We start from the raw sequence: 23,837 nt of genomic DNA on the forward strand, positions 1-23,837 counted from the left end.
ACCAGGATGGGACAGGCTGCGGGACGTACAACTCACCTTTCTCACCGTTCTGTACCACAGGTGAGGGGTTACGGGGGGAAGAATCCAGGGCACTCTGGAACATGAATAAATAAATAAATAAAAATAGGCGGGATTAGTATACTGAATGATGTATAATGGGTGTGTCTACAGCCACTTGGTTAGGGCTGCAACTAGTCATATCCATTAATCTGCAGATCATTTTCTGGATGAATACATAAATTGTATACAAATCATTCAAAAACACAAAAAAAAAATGCACATCAAAATATCCTACAGCCCAGTCCAAAATATTATACTAACTGCAATGCAAAAAGCAGCAAATCCTCACATTTGAGAGCCTGTCCTGTTCTTGCTTGAAAATTAATCAATTATCAAAATATTAATATAGATCAGTTTTCTGTTGATTGACTAAGTGTTGCAGTTCTAACCTCTGCGACTGTAACATCCACAAACATATACATGCAGCAGATCAGACTTATCTTAACTAACAGGATTAGTGAAACATGCTGCTGCTCCAGATGCTGTTTGTGTTGGAGCATTTGGACTGACGGTGCAGTGAGAGGACAGGCTCAGCACTGAGAGAAGGCAAAGCTATTCTTTACACTCAGTGTGTCTAACTGAAAATCGTTGTTCAGTGGAAACCAACTTTTTAAGATTTACAGAAAGTATTTATTGTTAGTGTTACATTTCTGGGGGCATTTTTTTGCCAATATTCAGTAACTACCAGAATAAATATAGCCAGAAGGTTTGAGGAGATCAAGGTATGTGGGCTACACCAAAGACTGAATCGAACAGGATGCTGCAGTTGTATCGTATGAGTCTTAACCACTAAGTCTGTCCATTTCAGTTTTAGTCAGACTATAGTTTTTTCAAATTTGAGGATGTATCGCTCTGTGTAATTATCTCTGTCTGCCCTGCACATCTGCATGTCAAAAGCCCATTAGAAACCTGGTTAGGCCAAACGTAGTTGGGAAAAACTAATTCTTATCATACTCCATACAGAACATGACTGCAGACAGCAGGTTCCTTTGATTACATGGCATTGAAGAAATCAGGTTACTGGACAAACCCTGGGGTAAACACAGTGAATGATGGCACTGACCTTGCTGTCATCAGCGGTGGTCTGTCTGTGCCTGCCTGGGCTGGGAGGGACAGAAAGACGCTTCCTGCCTTTCTCCTGCTGGAACAAGTCCTGCAGCCTTGGAGGGAAAGAGGTGACAGACTAAGTACTTCAGAGACGTGTGAGAGCCTGGTTACCCACAAACAACAGATGAAGTCAGTAGTGATTCAATGATCAATTTCAAGAAGACACTGTCTGTAACAAACTATTAGTGTGGCTTCTATTTCATGACACTGATTATCCTGTTCTTCCACCAATAACATACTTGAAAAGTGGATGGTGATTCTCACCTGCCATTCCAGTACTGTAACATCTCACAAAGACTCTGTTTCTTCATCACCAGCGACTCCAGGAGGGCCTGAAGCTGCTGAGGAGAATCCAGAGCACAGGCCTGTAGGCGTGCCTGAAGCTTATCGATCCAGCTCCGCAGCTCTGCCTCTTCCATCTGAACACACAGAGAGCCCACTATGAGCTTAGAACTACCACAGTGGCCAGAGTTAACACAGACTGACACACAAGGAAGAATGTACATCTTTCTGAGCGAAGAGGTCCTCCATTTTTTCCTCTCTCGTCTTATTGAAGGTGTCGGTCTTGAGGGAGGTCAGGCGGTCATCTATGGCCAAATAGACCTGAGTCACCCTGAGGAGAGAGCAGAGGAAACGATGAGGTCAGGTGATATGCAAAGAAACCATCAAATGAATGAAGGTGCTGTAATAATGCTATTAACACAGCTCGTTACCTTCCTACCTTTAGCCTTGGGACCAGGCTCAACTACCCATGGACTGAGAACCGTAACAACAAAAGAACCCTCAACCATGGAGAGCCTTTCAATCTCTTTTTAGATGAAAATCTATTGACGTATTGATGTGCTGCAGTTCTTTCCCTTGTATTAAGTTTTTGTATTTCTTCATTTCTTTTCAACACTATTAGTTTTTGCACCCACAGAAATGAATTAATCTGAGATAAATTCTTATTACAGTTTAGCAAAAGTAGCTTTACAATGAGTAAATCCACATTTAAAATTAAGCAAGGCTCTGTTCATGCAATTAAAAACTAATCTCTGTTTAGTAAATCCAAGTTTACTGATGTCAATCCAGATCAATATAGTTTAAAAAAATAAAAATAAAAAATCTGTGCTGTTGGACCTAGAAAGTATAAAAAAGAAGGAGGAAAAACGTTTTCTTTGCTGCTCTGTATTCCTAGTTAGCCTCCTCATGATGGCTCAGCAGAGAAGCTCTATTTTCTCACTCTGCTGACAAATGGCAGATGGTGGAGCCTCCAGAAACATCCGGTGGCATAAAATCTCAGGGCCACCAGTTACAGCTGCATTTCTTTCACTGATATGTTTGACAGCTGGTCCAGTCTTTCTGTTCAGCTGCACAACAGATACGTTGTTGACAGAAATTCAGCAGCATCATGAAACTCCACTGGGTTGAGTCTGGTCCTTAATGTTATTACAAGAACTTTATCATTTTTCTCAATCCATCTCAAAGAGGCAGCGACTTTAAAAGTTAAATCTCCTGTAAATGTAATGTCAATACTGGATTACATCCTAAACTGGAGTTTAAAGTTTTGGTGCAACAGAATTAACTGAATCTAGGTTTAGAGTAAAAACCAAACTGAGGATTTAAGAAAGGTTTAAATTAAGGCTGGGTTGCACCGACAAGGATTCATTTTGAAACTAGATTGAATCAAGCTTTATTTCGCTGCACCAAACTTTAAAACTCAATGTCTCTGTGGTCTTTCTTCTAGAAGTCCAGCTCATATCTTAATCCATTTTCTACCAATCAAAGTACATGAATCTCTGATGTCTTTGCCTGTGTTGAGCCCTTTCAGTGCTATTCCTTTACTTTTGAGAGAAGTCCTTCAGGTCCTGCTGCAGGTTGGTTTTCGAGGGCCCGAGGTTCCTAATGAAGATCTTAGGACGAGGAAGGCAAATCTCCAACAGTCTTACAGAAGTGTAGCTGAGACAGAGAGAGATGGAAAAAGCTCTGTCAAGACTGATTCAAAGATTCCATGTGCAGGACAGCTGTTTTTGGCTGTCAACATCCCAGCAGTCTCACCCACAAGCCAAATACACAGTGGACAAATGAATGGAAGACGTAAGAGCTTATATGTCCAAAACTGATGTACACATGAACAAAAGTGTAATGATACAAAGCAGCACTACTGCATTTAGAGGAAGATTTTCTCAATACAAATAATTTATAGTTACCCCTTTACAGTTTATTCTTTCATTCCAAATATGTCCTTTGTCTAATTCAGTGGCGAATAAAGGATAGAGGACACAGTGACAGCCGACCAACCTGAAGGAAGCCACCATCTGGTTGTATGAGAAGTACTGGTGGTAGTCTTTGTGGATGGAGTGTCCGCAGGGCTCCGCATTGGCCCTCCTAGTGTACTGGTGGCCATAGAAGCGAAGTTCCAGGTATTTGGCAAACGACATGGACCACGAGTCATTGGACAAAGGCACCACTGGTGTCACCTTAAAAAAGAGGCAGATATTAAGTGTAACAGAGGGAAATCTAGGCTGCTAATCAGGAGAAATTACCATTTTGTTTCACTTAATTTATTCAGCTAGACGATGGAAGGTGTGGTTAGAATTAATGTTATTCATTTTTTACTATGTTGCAGTGATTAATAGGGGCTTTTACCCCTGTAGTTCATTTCACTTGGTAAACTGAATGAAAATATTATTTTAGTTGTGGTCTGCTCAGTGTCCACACTGAACTTTTACAAAACAACCAAGAAGAATAAACATGAAATCATATGAATGATGAGTAACTAGTGGATTGGACAGTTTTGGGGACTGTCATCCTGCTACATCCTTCTTTGAGGTTACAGAGTACCACTGTGGCTATGTTACACACTGTTCACGACTAACTGAAGGATACAAGCTCAGCACACTGTAGTTTTAACTGCTTTGGATTGTATAATTGGTCAGGTAAAATCCTCGCACTCATGTGCTGATCTGTATATGTGTTACCATAGTTACCATAACCATAGTTATGACTTGCATACACCGCTCATCCAGATTTCTGATTATAATAATGTTTCCTGAACAGTCCACAGTCAGCAGGTGGACTTACAGCTTTTGAATTCATGTTAAAATCACATAGACTGTCACAAACACTGTGGTTGGTCTGTTTTCTTTCAGACAACAAACAGGTGAGCTGTGAAAGCACCTTTAGATTATCAGGGACCAGGAAGAAATCTGCCAGTTAGAGAATATCTATACAACTTTAAAAGGTGCATTCACAGCCGGCTCGTTTGAATCAGTTGTTTTGAAGCTGGGAGTGTTTCATTTTGACAGATGTGGAGACAGAAATCGCACTCCAATATGAAGTATCAAAAAACATTACGTTTGGTGGATGTAATGTGGTTTGTTAATGTTAAATATCATGTAAACTATTAATTACCTGTTTGCAGATACGGCACCAGGAGTAGTTGAGAATCGTGTGCTGATAACCAGGGACAGGGGAGTCCAGCTCCTTCAATACAATCTGTACACAGCCGCTGCCATGCACAAACCGACGGATGTGGTGCACCATGGGAGTCTCACAAAACATGTTGGGGCACTGGTAAGATGGCCTGGAGAAAACATACAGTATGCATACAAACAGAGACACACACACACACACACACACACAGATTTTTTAAACTGCTTATTGCTGAAGTAGGAATTTGTATCTTCTTGCTGTTAAAGCTACATATTTACACATTTCACTCATTTAATCAATCAAAATGTTTCCATACACAACATCAAACCTATAATCTTGGCCCCATAGCTCCCAGTTAGTCACCATGTTTCTCTAACATAACGAAGCTTATTAAAGCACTTGTCATAAAAATAAAATGTATTATTGTGTCTTACCTGAAACAATATCTCTCCAAGAATACACCTAGAGAGAGGTCATTCTTGCCATAGAACTCCATTGTGACAATCCTGTTGACAACAAAGGCAATGACTTCAAACTCATTAAAAACAACATATGAGATTGTTTACTGATTAACATGAACAGTTTACCATGGGCTGACACAGGGGTTGGGTGCGTTGTTGGACTGGGCTGATGAACTGCTGAAGAGCACACACAGCCTCTGATGGTTGACAGGATTCAGACAGTCCAGCTGAGGACAACAACAACAAACAGGTCAAAACTAAGATAAAAGCAGAGCCTCAAAGAGCCACTCGTACTTCCCCCAGAAAATCACACCAAACTGACAGCACTGCAGGAACACAGGGGACATACTTCGCTCCAACTACCATCGTATGCAGGTGAGGAGCCACACATTCCTGCCAATGGTTTGACATTAACACAGCACTATGCCGACAAAGGCAGGAAGATGAAGGCTCCCCTCAAGTAAACATGGATGTAAGCAGTAGATTAGGTTTCTAAATGTTCAAAAAAACAATTATCTCAAAAGTTTTATAAGAAAATGCATTCAACATGTAATTTTGACCTTGAGGACACACACAATGGGCTGTGATGAGAAACACTCAGTGTGAACATAATTCCACAGCCCACCTTTAATGAATAAATGTCTCAACTTTGCTCACCTTGGGGGCCCAGCTCATATCATTCTGTTTGTTTGGCTTCTCCTCTTCACTGTCAGCCTTCACTGATAGCTTGACTGTAGCGTCCCCCATCCTGCTCTGGCCACTGACAGGAGCTGCAGTGCTGAAGGGGTCGCTGGCTTCCCTCTGCCGGATACGACCCCCCTTTGCCCTGTAGTCAGCCAGCATCTTAGCCAGACCCTGGCTGCTGCTCAGCTGCTCTACAATGCGGGTGCTGGTGAGACTGTGGGAGGGAAGGACATTGACAGGTCTTGGCTGGGGGCCACCATTGGTCTGTCCACTCACCAGGGAGGAGGGGGCAGAGTCTTTAAGGAGCTGCCTCTTTCTGCGCCCGTCCAGTTCCTTAAAATCCTTGTTGAGAAGAGGAGATAGGTAGACCTATGGGACAGGGAGAACACAAGTGAGCAGGGTACAGTGACAAAATCTATGAAATACTGCCTGTGCAACATATCTGCAGAAGTATGACATGATGTAGAGCTGCAGCGATGAGCTGATTCATCGATTAGCTGATTGACAGAATAATAACTAGCACAATATTTATGAATCTTGTCATTTTTTGTCATTTGTTTTATCTAAAAAGCCAAAATTTACTGTTTCATCCTCTTAAATATGATGAGTTTCTAAATTTCTGTTTTATATCCTTGAAAACTGAATGTCATTTGGTTTTGATCTGGTCAGACAAAACAACACATTTGAAGACATCATGCTTGACAAACTGGGATGAAGCTTTTTCACTGTTTTCTGACATTTTACAGACTAAACAATCGATTAATAGAGAAAATAATCAGCATATGAATTAATAACAAAATGCATTGTCGCTTGCAGCTCTTGTTCAGTATATGTAAATAGAAAACATGTAAGAGAGAAACAACAAAAACAAAGCACAACAAAAACAACAACAACAGAGCTAGGTACCTGTTCTGGGAAGTAATCCCTGCTGGGGCAGTGCATGCCAGCAGGTGTGAGAAGGAATGGTTTCTTAAATGTGATGAAGGGGGAAATGCACAGGATGATGTCCTTAAGCTCCTGCTTGAAGACAGCTGAGATGGACTTCAGATGGTCATCAGATGAAGCCACCTGCTCGGCCACAAACATCCCAGAATCATCCTGCAGAGGGTCTCGGAACAACCTGGGAGTGAGTGTCTCTGAACCTTCCCCATCCTCAATATCAAGTGACTCCTCCTTCACTAGACTTCTCTCGTCCACAGTCTCCCCTTCAAACCCCCTGATGAGAGTCTCTGAGCCCATTTCCTGGTCTTCTTCCATGAGGAATGGAGGAGGGACAGACAGAGATGGTGCAGGGGGACTGGGAAATGGGGAGGAGGTCATTGTCTCTGTGTTGCCACCCTTCTCCTCACCAGAGGAGACTGATTTTGGGTTCTGTGTGTCTTGGAGAGTGTCTATATCTCCATTTTTGGAGGCAGACTCAGAGAGAAGCTCTTCCTCCTCAGGCTGTCCTCCCAGTGCAGAGTCTTCAGCCACAGCAGTTTTCTCCTGGCTCTCTCCATTTGTCTCCTTCTCTCTCTTCTCTCCATCTGCCTCCTCCTCTGCAGAGACGCCGTCCAGCAAGCAAGGGAACGAGGAGCTTTGGGCCAGGCTGGGTGGCATGGCAAACTCGTCCATGAGGAAAGAGATCTCCAGCTGGGAGTGGTAGGCCACACACACCATCAGCATAATGATCTCCTTCACCCTGGCCAACTCGTACTCTGAAGCACCACGCAGCTTAATGGAGCATCCAAGATGAGGAGAACAGCCCTCAAAGAACATCAGAGTCTTCACTTCATCTGGAAAGACAGAAACAAAACTAGTGTTGTAATGTCACAGTAGTTTGCACTGAGAGTGGCAGTGGAGAGTGGACGTGTGCCTCTTACTGTTGGCGAGTGTGAAGGGCTGCATGTAGAACTTGTGGCAAGTTCCCAGACGAGGTTTGGTGAGGAGCTGGTCCATGGACATTACCAGGTCTCCCTGGGTCATCCGACTCACCCTGTCCAAGACTTGCTAAATTGACAAAGAAAAAAAAATTACAAGCGGGAAAGACAACGTAATCAGGACCACTATGAAAATGTCAACTTTATCCGATGTCATGCTTCAGATTTATGCATATTTATTTAGTTTTGTTGCGTGTTTATGCGTGCCCATTCTTAAGCTGGACTGAATCTGTGGGTTTTTGTTTGTTTTTTTCGTGAATATGTGGGCAAGTGTGTTATGTCTAGGTTCCTTAAATACAGAATAAAACCAAACTAAGGCGAGGCAATGATGTAGAGAGCATGATTCAAGAATATCTTGAATAATGAAACATTACCTGTTATGTATTATGCAAAAACTGGCTAATGCAGTGGCTAATGCACGAGTTATACAGCACTCATACTATACTGACCGGTTTGACGTTGATGACCAGCGTGATGCCATGCTCGAGCAGCATGTCCTGAGCTATACGAGACACCGTCTTTTCCACTAATACCAGGTTTGGACGGACGTCAACAATACGCTGCACATAGTTCTTCAGGAACTCTCGTTCCTGAGGGAGAGACAAGGAAAAATCTTTTCTTAGTTCCAAAAGGTTTGTTTCCTGGCCAATCTATTGTTACCTGTTGGTGATTTACTAACCTGCAGCACAATAGGATCAATGGAGGTAAACTTGGTCTCTTCCCTGTACAGATATTCTATGGAGCACTTCAGCAGCAGAATTTTGGGGTTCTTGATGTATGGGTTCATCTGATTGCAGGTAAAACAAATATCAGGTTTACAGTTAAATATTAACACACCTACAAATATTAACACACAAAACCTACAGCACAGCTGTAGGTATTTTAACAACCAGTATGATCATTTTTTTCCCATTTCTGGACATTATCGCTGATTTCAAAAAAGCAAAGAAAGGGGAAATAAGTAAGGACGCAATAAAGAACAGCAGGATCCACATTATGTAGTTTTCAAACTTGAAACACCATGTATGAATATTTACATCAGACAGAAATCATCTTTAAAGAAAGCATAAAATGTCGGATCTTTGTCTGACAGAAGAACGTGACCCTACCTTCTTGTGGGCGATGCTCTTGGTGCATATGAAGCCATTTACCACTGTTGAGTCAAACTTTCTTCCTCCAGAAATCTGAAGCACAAATGGAGATTCAGTTATACGTACTTCTGAAACCACCTGAAGCAGACAGTCCAGTTCAATGAACGTATATAAATACCAAACAGTAACATATGGCTACAGTTTGACTGGTCTCATGCAATGGTGTCTGACCTTTTTGATGTGGACCAGCTGGCGGATGTCCATGTCATCATCGCAGTTGCGAACATCAGGCCGTACTGTCTGGACCACCTGTCGAACCACAGGGACGATAATATCCCTCCAGGACAGAGACAGAGACTCACTGTAGAGCAGTTGCTGCAGCAGCGCCATCATGTGGCTGTGGTTGGCCGAGCTGAATGGGGAGGTAGAGTGGCAGACGATTAGATAAGAAGAAGAAACTTTGGCGTACCTTAATGAGTCATCCCCATCCCAAACTTTCACTAAAACAATCTCTCAATTTTGTTTTGTGTGCTGCTCTGAAGTGACCGCATGCTAATCAAAGTGCAACGCACTTAACAAGACAATAATCAACTTGAATGACAGACAGGCACACTCTGCTTCATCCTATCTCCACAAGCATCAATTAAGTGCGTTCTTCTAAACGAAGATAAGCACTGAGACAATTAGTTGACAAATCACTCAATAAACAGAAAATGAATCAACAACAAATTTGATAATCAGTTATTCGTTTAAATCATTTGTCAAGCAAAAACAGCAAAGGTCTGATGGTTCAATGAGAATGGTTCAATGAAAGGAGAGGATCATTACTTGGAATCCTACAGGACTGCTACTAATGTGTATGATTACACTGGACACTCACAGCAGCCTCTCCATGGCTTTCTTCTCTCCGTTCTCCTCTCTGAGCTGGTCCAGAGAGCTGTGATGCCAACCCAGCGGAGTAAACATCATCTCTTTAGCTTTCTCTTCCACACGACGGTTGAACAGAGACTCTGAAAACACAACAAGTTAGGAAAAGGAGCTGGTTTGCTAAGGTACGAGAAATTCAGTATGTCTGATTAAATCAATAACGAAGTGCAGAGCTCCTACCCTTGATAAAGGCATCACTTATGATGATGTTCTGTCCTCCATCCTCAGACAAAAGAAATTCAGCTAAAAGAGGAGAGAAAGGACAACTTTGGATCACGGATTGCAGCACCTTCAGTAGAAACCACAACTGCAAACAGCTATAGCAAACATGGTAGGTCAAAGCTGAACCAGGAAAACTGTCTGGAAGCTGGGATGAATATTTACAACAGAAAGTTTGGTCTGTTCTGATTGTCTGACTTCTTCTGTTTGTTGCCTCATTGAACCTATTTTCAATTATTTTGTCTCTACAATTAATCTGATGATTACAAAGTATGGCACCATTGATTGTAGCTACAGAAATAAAACTTAATTATAGAAAAGTGCAGTTTTCCTTTAAAGAATCTACTCTGTTGATCTGTGTCAAAAATTTCATCAGCCCACATCGGGTCATACTTTTAAGAGGCACAGTACCCAACACACACAATCACTTAAATGAATGGAAACAAGTGTTCACAACTAAGCTGACACATTCAAAGGACAGATTGCGTGTGGTGATATTTACATTTCTGCTCAGTGGCAGGAGGCACGTGTGGATACTTGGACTGTTTCTTGATGTGGAAATTCACATTGTTTTGCTCCATGTTGAGGTTGATGGAGGCAGCTGAGTCACTGTCCACTACTGACTGGAAACTGCTGACAGATATTCTCTTGCTGGGCCCAGCTGAGTCTGGACAGAGAGACAAGTCATACAGACAGAGATTTTAATTCATACATGCCAAACCAAAGTCACCTGGACACAGCTTGTTCAAATAGCATGATCCAAGTCAACAAGACATGGCTGCAGGTCTAACAAAAGGCTTTTATCAAAGCATGACACATGTGATACATACTGGGCGTGGTGTAGTCTGTCTCATCTGCCAGCTGTTCTGTGTCGCTGTCATCAAACTTGATGTCCTTGAACCAGGACGGCTCTGAATGTCCCTCCAGAGAGTTAACACTATCACTGTCTGGAGACGGTGTTTCTGAGAACTCTGTACTCTAGACACCAGACACAAGGAACGTCACCTTCAGCACATTTCTCTTGACTGAAATACTCTGTTGAAGCTGCTTGAGATATGTCCTCTAGTGTTATCAGAAGGCCCTGCTGAATCAATCATTATCAACACGTGGTGTGTCAAAGAATGTTGTAGCAAATGAAGAAAACAATATGGAGTGCATCATTTGGTGACTGGAAATGTCTCTTTTCGAAGGTTTGTGGTGTTTACTCATCCGTCAAGGGCTGTTACCTGGAGGGGTCGGTAGAGAGCATACTCATCTCTGAATAGCTGGTCATGGTGAGTGACACAGTCCAGCCAGCGACCGTCCACTAATGCCTGGCCTATGGCGATAGCCTGGGCCCTGCAACACAGACACATCAGAATGGAGCAACCATCGTTTGCATAGGTAAGTGCCATTGGCCAGCTCAAGGCAATTTCCTGGTGATTAATATGTGGGAATAAGAAATTGTACTTCCTTAGTTATGTTACAGCAGTAGCTCGATTTTCTGAGAATTATACTTATTTGGTTTCTTGCCAATATGTAGGTGACGAAATCAATGCCACTTTCAAATCTGTATGCTTAATATGATGCTAAAACCTGCAACTGATTAGCATCAATTAGCATAAAGACTGGAAATGGGGAAAAAGTTAGCTCATCTGATTTAAGCTCCAAATATGGTATATTTAATGGACTACTATGAAAGTGATATCAATCAGTTGGCAAGAAACAACCGTATTTCCCAAAGTGTTGAACCATTCCTTTAAGTATTCCTTCTAAAGACCATTAACATCCCATAGTATAGAGAAGAACATGCTGGTCCACTGAAGTGCTACCTGGTGGAGATGGTGCCATTCCTCAGCAGCCAGTTGACAAGCTCTTTTCCCACAATGCAGTTGGGGTAGGTCCTCAGCCAGTATCTGTGGTCCTGGAACTCCATCCCTGTGCTGTTGTGGCAGATTTTCTTCCACAAGTCCTTGAGCTGGGAGGAATCCTGCAGAATGTATGGTATGTCAGCATGCTACAATCAGTAATGTTTGATAATGGTAATGTTCATGTTTGTTCATCTTTTAAGACTGTATTCTAGTTAATTCTGTAGGTTCATCACTAAGAGCAACCCCTTTCACATCGTCACAATGTTTTCACATAGTTATGCCATACATTGCTATAAAAACACCAATTACAGCCACTTTAAACAAGATGATAAAATCAGTGACAGGGAAAGAATAAAGCAGCCACCAGTAGGATCTTCCTCTCCTCCTCACTGTGGTCCAGCTTGGTGCCGCTCTTGGTGCCTGACATGGCTCGGCTGGTTGGCGGGCTGACTGAGCTGTCATAGGAAGGCACCATGGAGGATCCAGAGCGGTCCAGCGACAGGTTGGTCACACTGGCAGACCTGTGGTAGCGACAAAAAGGGGCCATTCACACTGCTGCTCAGCACAAATGTTCTGAATCAAGCTGGAACACAATTTTATTTAAGGGTAAACCCAGAGCAGTAACTGACCTCTTCCTTGCAGGTGATTTGCTTATGTCTTCTTGTAGCGTTGTCAGTCTGGAACTGAGGCCACTGCTCTGAGTTTCCTGGTGAATCATACTAATGGACACACACACAAACTTAGATTGATATTCTTTCTGAGGTTATCTTTAGACTTGCTCTATCCAGTTGAACTTATGACCAGTGAATGTGAGCATGCAGAAGACAATTTTTTTCATAGACCTAGAGCATTGGCTAGTACTTACAGATAGACAGCTAAAGCTCAGACAGGTGTGAAAAGTGAATAAAACAGACAGCAAGACTCACTTCTTTCTCATCCCAATAGGAGTTTTTCTACGCCAGGAGAGAGAGAGGAAACAGATTTTCTTTGAGGCAGGTAGAAAAAATAAGCAGAGAGCACACCAATGCCAAATAGCAGCAGCAAAACAAGCATGCAGTTATAAAAGGCATGCATTGTTGGGTGGTCTTTCGACATAGACGTCCTTGAACATCCATAACAATTTGCCTGTTGTGTGCGTGGTTAATGAAATCTTCCAAAAAAGGCCATCAGCAATTAGATAAAAAGTAACTTCAAGTAGAAGACAAACAGACATGCTTTACTAAAACTGTTCTTCCTAAAATAGATGCTCCTTCTGATCTTCTTTCAAGTTATTCGTTAGTGGTCGACTGATTAATTGGGCTGATATCTGGCATTTTGACATAACTGGTATTGATCAAGGCCTGCTGATAAACAAAACATGTCTGCAGACACATCTGCAGGGAGCTTTGTCAGTGTGGCTGTTCGTTGTTGGTAAGCCTGTGGTCTTTGTTAAGCACGTTACATAACATAAACATATAGCGATTGATTTTATAGTTACAAAATACCTGTTAGCTGTAGTCGGTTGCATTTGCTAATAGGCTAGAGACAGCCTTGATTCAACAATAAGCTAACATGAACAGGGGTCCAAAGCTAGTATTAATGGTATTAACTTTCCAACAATGCTTTAGGAATGCTTTATTTTTTATGTGTCTCATTTGTTATTATTGTTACATTGTTGGGGGTTTTTTCAGATGCAAAACCATAAACAAAGAACATGATATTAACAGTATACTGCGTATTGGCCGCCAGCCACCCTGCTCATTAAATATCAGCACTGGCCACTGAAAAACCCATATCGGTCAAACAGTATTATTGATTAACTAGAGTCATTATTCCACACGGCATTACTGGCCTGTCAGATCACATGCTACAAAGCAGTGAGTCTGTTTTCTTTATGACTTACTTTATGGGTCCTACTTCACGGTTGTTGCTGACATAAAGATACTTCCTCTTGATGACAAAGGTCATAAAGAGTCAGGTCCTACTCAAGGCTAAATGATATAGATATATATTTAACATGCTATAATACTGTGAGATACTGTTCCATGAGTCTTGACCATGCACAGCTTAGAGTACATACAAAGAACACACAGACTTGTGTTTCAGAGAAGCAGAAAATAAAGACAGAAAGAGAGGAAGCATAGATGGAGGAGGTTGGGGGAAAAAAGGCAGTTTCAATCATGAGCTAAGCCATGGCGTGCTAATAGCAGATAACAAACATGTGCAACAGCAAACAAGATATGAAATACAAAGTCAAGATTTTGGTTGTAGGTACACAGACAGCTTTGGCATAAAGGTTATATTTGTGGTAAGCAAGGAGGAGGAGGAGGCGGTACAAATTTAACATTATCATATTCAACAATCAGTCTGATTCAGAGTCAGACTCAATCTGAATATATTACAGACATGAACTTGTTTCTTTCTGGGTAGATAAACTGATTAAAGATAAAAATCATTTGGCCCGGTGTGTGTGTGTGTGTGTGTGTGTGTGTGTGTGTGTGTGTGTGTGTGTGTGTGTGTGTGTGTGTGTGTGTGTGTGTTCACCTCTGCCAGGTCAAGTCTTCCTCGAGGAAGATGTTCCTGCTGGCTTTACGACCCCCCACAGGTGTCCGAGGCTCGCTGGGCTCCAACACACACACAGAGCAGGGAGAGTCAGACAAGGCGCTCAGGTCCTCTCCGATGGAGCCCGAGTCAGCTGAGTGAGCGTAGCTCAGTGCTAGCTTACGGCAGTACGTACAGGCCCGCAGGTCTCCTAGGTGCAGAAATAGACAAAGAAAAACAGTGGGAGGAAACAAAAAAAGGTACTGAAAAAGGTCATTATTAAATGTTTTTCACTGCACAATGAAACAAATCAGACCACGTTAGGATACATTCATAACTAGCTGACCTTGACTGTGTCACTTACCCGTGTAGCCCATGAACTTTCCGGGAATTTCCTGGTTGCAGCAGCGGCTGCAGAAGATCTGGCCACATAGTCGGCAGTGGTGGCGGCGGCGGAAGGTTGTGAACTTCTCATTGCAGTCGTAACACTCTTTACACTGGCTATCTGGCATCCAGTACTGCTTCAGATCGCTGTCCTGAAAGGGAACAACAACCACAGCACACTGCTTTCAGCCACAACAGAGGTATTGAATGGGTTCAGCTTGTGGCAAAGCTGTCAAAGTGCCATGGCTCAAAATATATCTATTTAAAACACTCACAGCAGTGTCAATACATATACATTTAAGAGGTGGCAAGATGACATGTATAAATAAAGTGCAGAAAATGTCTGTAAAGAGTAGGACAAAAATGTTAGACTGGATGTGAGTACCTGGCTCTTTCCCTCCATTATTTCCTTAAGCCTCTTCAGGGCAGTGCGAAGCTGCACAGCTGTGCGAGGATCATGATTGCTTAGAGGGGTATCTGATTTCCTGCTGCCATCTAAAATCACGTAAAACACACACACACACAAACACACAGGGCACAACTGAACAAAATAACAGAAAGTTCACGAGCTCTTAAAAATCCAACCTGCTGCATTGTCAAATATGTCTTTTTAAAGAATATATTGAGTATAAAGTGATAATATATGGATTCCTCTTCCTCATGTTGCATTTAAACATGGCACTTAAGTGACAAACATTTGACAATGCACTTCAACACCTTTTGAAAAACTCCCTTAAAAGTTGCAAATGTGTATAACATAACACATGACGCGATCAATAAAAGAACTGGGCAAGAAACAAAAACATGTTGAATAGTAATGTTAGCTTTGAAATCATTCATGACAAACATCATTCCAGTTATTAGCACCCGAGTGGCAAACATTAGGGCAAACCAAAGACTAAGAGAAAGCGCTTCACTGAAAATGCAAATGTCAAACACACGCATGCACTCAGACACACAAAACAGTTTGTGTAAGGCCATTCTTTCAGACCGAATTGTTACAGTCAAGCTAAAAGCATCTTTAGTAAAACCACACAGTGCAGAAGACCCCTCACCTGGCCAATCCACTGGAATCAGAAAAGACATGAGAACGGATGTTACAGCCTGTATGTACATTCATCTTTGTTACGTTTTAACAACAAATATTTTTCAACCCTGAACATCATATTTAGTTTGTTTTCAAGTCTGTCTCAGAAGGTTGCTGCTTTCTTTTGCAGATTCCTCTGAAAAGTGAAATATAAAATGCAAACACAGCAACACTTTTCTGTCTGTTCCCTTAGAGCAGGATTGATTCATGTGGATAAATACCAACACTGAGTCATTTCTCCTTCAAAACAGACAAATCATTTTAGAACTACCCCGGGAAGAAAACACTACAAAACCATGACTGCACGCAAAATAAATGCAGTTTTAAACACTTGTTCTGAGTATTTTGGTGTTGAATAAGATTTACACACAACAATGTCTTGTAAATAACATCACAAGAGGACAGGGGTCCTAAACAGCAGACCATTCAACAATATCGCTCCATACTTGTTTCTGTAAGAGCTATTAAACACTAACCTTTAGGATAAAGTCCTTGAATAAAACTTTCTCTTCTGTGCTACTGTGTAATACTACAACTGGTCAAATATGTAGAATTATGTAATATGTTTCAACAGTGTGCACATCAGTGATGAAGCTGAATTCAAAAGCTTTAAGAGCACATTAGGGAACTGAAGGTTAATGTAAGACGAGGTCCTCTGTGTTATCAGTGGTCTCTGAGTGGTTTAGTCATTAAGACAGAGGACTTAGAATCAACTAACAGAGTATCAGATTACAGATACTCAAATTTAATGCCAGGTGAGATAAAATAAATGTCTTACCAGATTTATTTAATCCCAGTATATAAATTTGTGCAACTGTACGTAAACAGCAACATTTTGAAGAGCTCTAAACTAAAACTAAGATGTCAATCATTTAATCACAATGAAGATATTAAGAGACTCTGACTTCACGTATACATACGTACATTTAAGGATACTTTAAGAGCTGCAAATTATATGCAGGGCTGACTAATCTCTACTTTTGGAGAAAACCTTACCCCAACAGATGAAAACATTGTTGAAGGCTCCAAAACATGCAATAAGAGTCTTTCTTGGAAAGAATATCCATCACAAGCCTGTTTCCTACTGTAGACGACTTTTCTATCTGATTAAACACACACAAGCCTCAAATCATAGCATAGCAACATCAGTAGCCTGTGTGTGTGCGTGTGTGCGTGCGTGTGTGCGTGTGTGTGTGTGTGTGTGTGTGTGTGTGTGTTACCAGAGGCAGTGGAGGTGCGTCGGAGGTGGTCTGGGTGCTGTTTCCGGTTCGTCCTCGAACCATAGAGAGAGTGGGAAGGACTGGAGGACCAGCTCCTCCTCTCTGACTGAGGAGAAGGGGATGGCACATCTGGCTTCTCTGAAGCTGTTGAGGAAGGACGTCCCTCCTCTTCACACACACACACACACACACACACACACACACACACACACACACAGAGTGAGATTTTCATTACTTGTGGGGACATAACATAGACTTACATTCATTTCCTGGAGCCTTACCCTAACCCTAACCTAACCACTATCTGCCTATTCCTAACCCTTTACCTGATCTAACCTTACCTAACCGTAACCCTATCCTCTTCGTCTTCACCCTAAAATGTAATGATTTAAATTGTGGGGACCTGTATTTTGTTCTGCTTCTCTGAAACACAGGTCTTTGTGTTCTTTGTATGTACTCTAAGCTGTGCATGGTCAACACAAGGCTTAAAGATGAAAATTCAGTATTTTGTCAAGAAAGAAAAAATTCAAAATGAGATTAAATTAAAATTAATGTGATACCCATTAAATTTATGTTACATTTCACAACAGTCAACACAGTACTTTTGAGATTAGTATTATTTATTATTATTTCAGCGGCAGCAGAGGACAGTTAATTTGCTCTAATTAAGCAGGGATTAACCACTGAACTATCTGAACAGAAACCAACAACTTAAGCAACTTTTCTTTAACCTTCTTTTTTTGCTTTTCACTGTGTTGTTGTAAAAGAAATGCACTAATTAGTGTCAGTGAGGTATGTGCATGCTGATGCAATCACTATTTGTCCACAGGGGTAATTTGGTTAGCTCTTTTACAAAATAACTAAAAGAAAATAAATAAATAAATACATCTTGGATCTCCTAACCATATTTCTTTTTCAAAACTTGTGATTTTGCCCCTTCCCATTAAATGTTAATTATTACATTTAAACCTGTGATGAAGGATCCCTGGTTTGCTATCCCACGAAGAACTCTTAGATACATATAGAGTAAAATATAATAATACAATATATTCTATAGAGATACTGTAGTTCATAATACTCATTTCTTGTTGAATGATAATTTAACTTTTACCAAAGAGTGTAAGATCTTAAATACTTAAGAAAATAAATTTGTAGTGCCCATCATTCCAGTCAAATACTGAAAAGCGGTCTAATTTAAAAAAAAAAAAAATTATTGATAATCGATGTTTAGGTCTGTTTAATGCAAGAACAAAATGAATCGGTTTGTTATGGCTTCTCAAATGCAGAGAATTCCTTGCAGCTTTCTGTTTTATACATTGTAAATTACAAACTGCCTAATGACAATAACAATAATAATCAATAATTTGAAATGCGATGCGATTTTTAAAAATCTTTTCAAAAAGGTTTTACTGCTATTACAAAACAAACGAACAAAAAAACACGTAAAATGGACAAACTGATAAAAATAGCTATAGGTTAGCAGTAGCCCAAATGATTTAATAAAGAGAGAAGTTAAAAGCAAAAATAATGTCTTTCTGACACGTTTCCTTTTTTCCTAATCAAAATAAAGTGCAGCGCTCCTCTTGTCATCTCATCTGTATGAAATGTTAGTGTGAGGCCTGTGCTACCGTAGGCAGGGGAGGAGTGTTGTTCAGACTGCAGGCCTGCAGGACAGGGGGTGGGACTACAAGCATGTGAGTCATGTGGTTCACTGGTTCCTGGCACTGGTCCAGGTAGGCAATTTCTATCACATGACCTCACGAGACTATGGCAAACTGCCCTGACATCTGTAAACTGCTGCAAACTATGGCTCAGGCCAGTTTTTAAAATACTGTTTTGTGTATGTGTTTTGGCCTTCTGGATGCTTTGTTTACAGCACTAAGTGAAATGGCATGATAGGACACAAAATAATGATTTGACGTTTCTGAACAGCTCTTATATCAGTGAGCTGTAACATAACAAGCTTAACAAATGCAGTACGGTACACAACTTGGTTCAGTTTACAGGTCATTGCCACTTTCACTAACTTTGCAGCATCAGAAATTAAGGTCAAAAAGTCTGATGCAGGTTTTTTGTTTTTTGTGTGTGTATGTGGAGTTTAGGATATATTACTTCCTCTCTGTTCATTTTTCATTCAAATTAAGTCAAACATGATAACAAAGCACTGTAAATCCCTGAAATCCTAAACCCTCAGGGGCATTTTGTGTAAAACTTCTGAGAAATGGTCCAAAACTTTGACTGGTGATGTAAAGAAAATCTTTGCAAAAAGCCAGACTCAGCTTATGAAAAATGATGATGAAGAAGCTAAGAAATAACTTAAGCAATGTTTGCGTTTGTTGCTTGAACTGCCTGTACATGTTGTAAGGTAAGGACTACAGTTATGTTTATGCAAAATGCTCATCCTTAAGTACTGAATCTGCCAAAGTGAGGCTGCAGAGGTCTTAAAACAATGAAATGAGTTATTGATGGCTGTAATCATTCCTCCTGTTCACATTGAAAAAGATCCCTTTCTAAAGCAATTTCAATGCAACTGATGAGAGACAAATGTATAGTCCTTGTTCTGTGCAAAAAATATAGTCTAAATTTCAGCTGAAGCTGATATGTACAAAACAGACCTTGAAAATAAAGAACGTAAAGAACTAAGGATTTTGTCCCTTATCAGTTGCACAGAAATTGCTTACGGAAGGGATCTCCTCTTATTACTTCTTGGTATACAGTCAGGACAGAACTATGTAGTTCTGAGAATTGAGATTGAGACACTTCAGACCATGGTTTCAGTCTTGAGCGGCATTACACATACCAACCCTGGTCAACCACTAGTTTTGGCAACTACCTACAAAGAACCTGTTGTTTCACTTGGTTTGACAATATCAGAAATTCTCAAACTGTGAGGCACACCTCTCCTGGAGAGTTGAAGGGAATGTGTGGAGAGAGCCACATGAGGCAAAGGTGTTGCGTGAGGTGAAACTGAGTTCTCAGGGTCATAACTCAGCCAAACCTTACCACACAGACATGATACATGTCTTTTTACACACTTCAAGATTATAAAATAAATGTCTTGCTTGAGAATCATCATGTTTTTAGGTTTTCTTCAGTATCAAAGTACTGAATTGATAGTTGTAATAGTTGTCTGTACATTAATTGGTCCATTACAAAAAGGAACTGCTAACACGTAATTCAGTATTCTTTTAACGCTGCCTATTTGCCAGACTGTAAATGAAAAAAGGCTAAAAGCCCAGAGCTAACTGACTGACTCCACGGCAACAAAGCACCCATATTAAAGGAACTGCAGTTGCAGTGGTCTCAATTTTGTCTTATGGGGGGCCAACAGTGTCAGACTTTGAAGACCCTTGGACTATGTAGTATATCATCTACACATCACTTTCATACACACAGTACAAAAGTGACACGAAGAAAAACTAAACACTGGTACTTCATTTTTAATAATATAACTTAATCTACATGTTTATGTGGGTGTGGGTCCCGAACCTTTGTTGTTGAAACGAAACAGGTTGACAAATGAGCTATATGCAGAGCGGAGGGGAGGCTCATCCTGCTCCGGAGTCAGTGGTTTGAAGTGGGTCAGGTGGGAGGGGCTGGTGGGGGAGATGACAGGTGGCTCAGTGCTCCAGTCTGTTGAGGATGAAGACGAGGACTTGTCATCAGCAGCCATGTCACTGCTAGTCCTGCTACAGAGGCAAAAAAACATATCTTAAGCATGTGTAACTGATCAGCTGTTCATGTTGTAAGGACTGTTAATCAAATTGTGACAGCTGTTCTCCTGGACCAGCATCAGTCAGCGGTCAGCTCCTTGAACAGACGACCAGGACGACTACACGACTTTGCAATAAAATCAGGTATGATAATAAGCACCATCAACAACTACTACAACAACTCAATTTTAAATGATCCTCATGAAGTTTCTTATATCTACTCTGCTCCATACATAGAAACTACACACTGCCATCATGCTTGGTTTCAGCTGTTGTTGGTTTCCAGCAGCTGACATCTCATTCCTTGATGTTGCTAATTGTCCACTTTAAAATTACTTGTTCTGTCATTTATTGACAGGCAATCACAAAACTACAACTATGTTCAGGTATATCAAAATCAACGCTGTCAAAAACACTGACCAAAGCACTCAGCTATCTAGTGCCCATGTAGAGAGCTGACAGTATATTAGGTTAAAGATAAGGCAGATGCAACCTACCCGTATTACTTTTCACCCTTCTATGCTGGCATTAAAACTACATGTACAACGCTGTATATACAAATCATTCTTGCCAATTTGGAATTTGACAATAAATATATAGTGGTTTCAAACCTGCTGCAAATCGGGGGAATGTCCTTAAAGGAAATGCAACTGCAGCACTAGTGAGTTAACAGAAACACGGCCACTTAAGCTTTTTAAGTTCACTCAGGAACAAATGTGACAGTCGTCACTGGAGTAACCCCATACAAACGAAACAACAACAAACGGCAATAATCATGTGATAAAATGTCATACCTCAACTTATAATGAGGAAGTCAACATTTCTGTGCATCCTGATGAATGACTTTACATATTGCAAATAATGACAACTTTTCTAAAACATCATAGGGTAGGAGACATCTGCCTGATTCTGCTTCTTGTAAGCAGAAAGGAAACTCATAACTCTTTTTTTCCTGTGATTTTGAGATTTATGTTTTCTCTCAACAGGAAACAGATTTAGTTAGTCAGCAAAATAAATAAATAAAAAATTAGGACAATTTTTTTTAATCCACACATTGACTCTAAATGGGAAATATATATAAAACCGGATCCGTCAGTGGATTGTCCGACACATCAAGTGGAACTCGGGAGATGAACGTACGATTCGTTGGTTACAGTCGTCAGATAACGTTACCCTGTTATCCCACAGCCGTTACTCACATCTACAGTTCTGGTTAATTTACTAACCGTGTATAAAACAGGAAGAACACCCTCTCAAATCTCCTCTAGACTCACGCGTTGAGGAAAGCCATCGTTACAGACTATGAGTTTTAAAGGCATGCATTTTCAGATAATGTCTGAAAGAAAAAGCAGAAGTAGCAGCATAAAATTCTCCACCTCATCATGTGATCATAACAGGCCGTAGCATGACTACTGTGTCATGAACATCTGACAGCTTAGGACCAAGCCCTCCACCTGATCACACCACAGATTACATTGCTAATGTACACAGGATATGTAATCTTTACTATCGCTTGGATGCGTAGATAGTGTGCAGACAGATTACGACAACCACCGAATTTTAACCAGTGAATGTTACCTAACTCGGCTAGCAGCTGGTTAGCTAGCTATCAACTTTAAGCTCTTCAACTGGCGAATTTAATTACACTTTGCATGACTGAGCGTCTACTAGTATACGTATACGTCAGTGTATTCCTATAAACGACACTTAACCATATAAATGCAGCTTTAAATAAGTCAATGTTTTATTAGCATCAACCACTTGACACACATAAGAACTCCACTAAAATATAGTTAGCTAACGTTAGCCAACTAGCTTAACGGTATGTACAGTAGTACAGCCGTACTCAGCCAAGCTATCTAATGCTAGCCTCCTCTGCGAACTAGCCGGTAGGCTGCAACAGCCTTACTCTTGGAAAAATTGACGCATGAAATATGACTGAATTGCCATGACACCAAAAAATTTAAATTACCCGTTCACTGTCTGAATTGGACATCAATGTGTGAAGTACTCAGACTTAGAAGACATCTGCAAAACACCTGAAAAAAGCCGACTCCTGTATACAAGCAGCCCTGACGAATCGAAACCTGCGCTGAATCCAACTGTTGTGATCGGGAGAAAAGGCAGCACAGTTCACACTCAGAGATATCGATCGAACCACTCAATCGTCGAGATGAGAAGCCGTAATGGTAGTTTTCGGTGATTTAAAATGTGTATATATGTTATGGTTTAAAATAGATACATTTGCATTATACTGTACCTGTTCATGTACCTGTTATAGTCTAGCGTTAGACTTGCCCACTGTCTTTGTTCTTATAGGGCCTCTAAACCAGAACCGTATCCCATATATTAGTTCTCCCTAGAACTAGAAGGGACTTTAGTGCAGCTCTTCTATATAAAGCCATGAGCACAGCATTTTTCAGTGAATGGGCTTCCTCAAAATCTGACTCTTCTTTTTGATTTTTCTCTTAAAAAGAGATAGATAGATAGATAGATAGATAGATAGATAGATAGATAGATAGATAGAAGACATATGGCTAAAAACAAGAGCAACAAAGCTGAACAAAGATAGGTTAACATGAATATAGAACTACAACATTATGAAGTATATGAAGGTTACATCAATCAAAGGTGAAAAAATAGATGAACAACAACATATTGTACCCATGAAATGGGTGGTTATTTACAGGCATACATGCATGTACTGTCCATATACAGTATATACAGCAACGATGGATGATATATACACGTTACAGCACAATGTGTATTTTAAACTGTGCATATATAATATATACTTTGTGGGTACCGTCAGTAGATGTTTTAGTATTACAGGGTTATTGTCACTATATGACCGATTTAACTGCTCATCAGAGTGATGGCTTGTGGGGAGAAACTGTTCTTGTGTCTCGTTCTTTTACAGTGTTATTTAGTCCTTACGATAGGAGAGAAGTAATAGGCTGTGCCCATGGTGTGATTGATCTGCAGTTATTTTACTGCTGGTTTCCTGATTCTGGAGGTGCAGAAGTCCTGAATGGAGGGCAGGTTGGCACTAATGATTTTCTCTGCAGTACTGATTGTCTGTCTGTTGCTGTCCTGTCTGGTGGCCAAACAAACCAGACAGTCATGGATGAACAGAGAACAGATTGTATGATTGCAGTGTAGAACTGGATTAGCAGCTCCT

At 40.8% G+C, this 23,837-nt stretch overlaps 1 protein-coding gene across 3 annotated transcripts in view; it reads right to left on the reverse strand.

Moving 5' to 3' along the window:
- The window catches only part of pikfyve (phosphoinositide kinase, FYVE finger containing), a 29,138-nt gene extending 6,405 nt beyond the window's left edge, over nucleotides 1-22,733 (reverse strand). The window contains exons 1-31 of one of the 3 annotated variants that reach the window (XM_076746146.1): nucleotides 22,629-22,733; nucleotides 20,433-20,632; nucleotides 16,944-17,111; nucleotides 15,022-15,131; nucleotides 14,617-14,788; nucleotides 14,256-14,463; nucleotides 12,659-12,685; nucleotides 12,362-12,451; nucleotides 12,097-12,253; nucleotides 11,694-11,851; nucleotides 11,109-11,220; nucleotides 10,713-10,860; nucleotides 10,385-10,549; nucleotides 9,844-9,906; nucleotides 9,617-9,746; nucleotides 8,968-9,148; nucleotides 8,755-8,829; nucleotides 8,325-8,432; nucleotides 8,095-8,235; nucleotides 7,589-7,715; nucleotides 6,633-7,501; nucleotides 5,700-6,095; nucleotides 5,169-5,269; nucleotides 5,016-5,087; nucleotides 4,561-4,732; nucleotides 3,448-3,626; nucleotides 2,992-3,105; nucleotides 1,672-1,780; nucleotides 1,432-1,586; nucleotides 1,124-1,220; nucleotides 37-94 (exon numbers count right to left, since the gene is read on the reverse strand). In XM_076746146.1, the coding sequence (XP_076602261.1) occupies nucleotides 37-94; nucleotides 1,124-1,220; nucleotides 1,432-1,586; nucleotides 1,672-1,780; nucleotides 2,992-3,105; nucleotides 3,448-3,626; nucleotides 4,561-4,732; nucleotides 5,016-5,087; nucleotides 5,169-5,269; nucleotides 5,700-6,095; nucleotides 6,633-7,501; nucleotides 7,589-7,715; nucleotides 8,095-8,235; nucleotides 8,325-8,432; nucleotides 8,755-8,829; nucleotides 8,968-9,148; nucleotides 9,617-9,746; nucleotides 9,844-9,906; nucleotides 10,385-10,549; nucleotides 10,713-10,860; nucleotides 11,109-11,220; nucleotides 11,694-11,851; nucleotides 12,097-12,253; nucleotides 12,362-12,451; nucleotides 12,659-12,685; nucleotides 14,256-14,463; nucleotides 14,617-14,788; nucleotides 15,022-15,131; nucleotides 16,944-17,111; nucleotides 20,433-20,616 (4,846 nt within the window). In that variant the 5' untranslated portion in view covers nucleotides 20,617-20,632; nucleotides 22,629-22,733. Of the gene's footprint in view, nucleotides 1-36; nucleotides 95-1,123; nucleotides 1,221-1,431; nucleotides 1,587-1,671; nucleotides 1,781-2,991; nucleotides 3,106-3,447; nucleotides 3,627-4,560; nucleotides 4,733-5,015; nucleotides 5,088-5,168; nucleotides 5,270-5,699; nucleotides 6,096-6,632; nucleotides 7,502-7,588; nucleotides 7,716-8,094; nucleotides 8,236-8,324; nucleotides 8,433-8,754; nucleotides 8,830-8,967; nucleotides 9,149-9,616; nucleotides 9,747-9,843; nucleotides 9,907-10,384; nucleotides 10,550-10,712; nucleotides 10,861-11,108; nucleotides 11,221-11,693; nucleotides 11,852-12,096; nucleotides 12,254-12,361; nucleotides 12,452-12,658; nucleotides 12,686-14,255; nucleotides 14,464-14,616; nucleotides 14,789-15,021; nucleotides 15,132-16,943; nucleotides 17,112-20,432; nucleotides 20,633-21,882; nucleotides 21,959-22,628 lie in introns of those variants that run through there. The other 2 variants (XM_076746147.1, XM_076746148.1) reach the window with 2 other exon arrangements.
- Between the last annotated feature and the right edge of the window lie 1,104 nt (nucleotides 22,734-23,837).

The sequence above is a fragment of the Chaetodon auriga genome, chromosome 13, assembly GCF_051107435.1.
Source record: "Chaetodon auriga isolate fChaAug3 chromosome 13, fChaAug3.hap1, whole genome shotgun sequence".
Lineage (NCBI taxonomy): Eukaryota > Metazoa > Chordata > Actinopteri > Chaetodontiformes > Chaetodontidae > Chaetodon > Chaetodon auriga.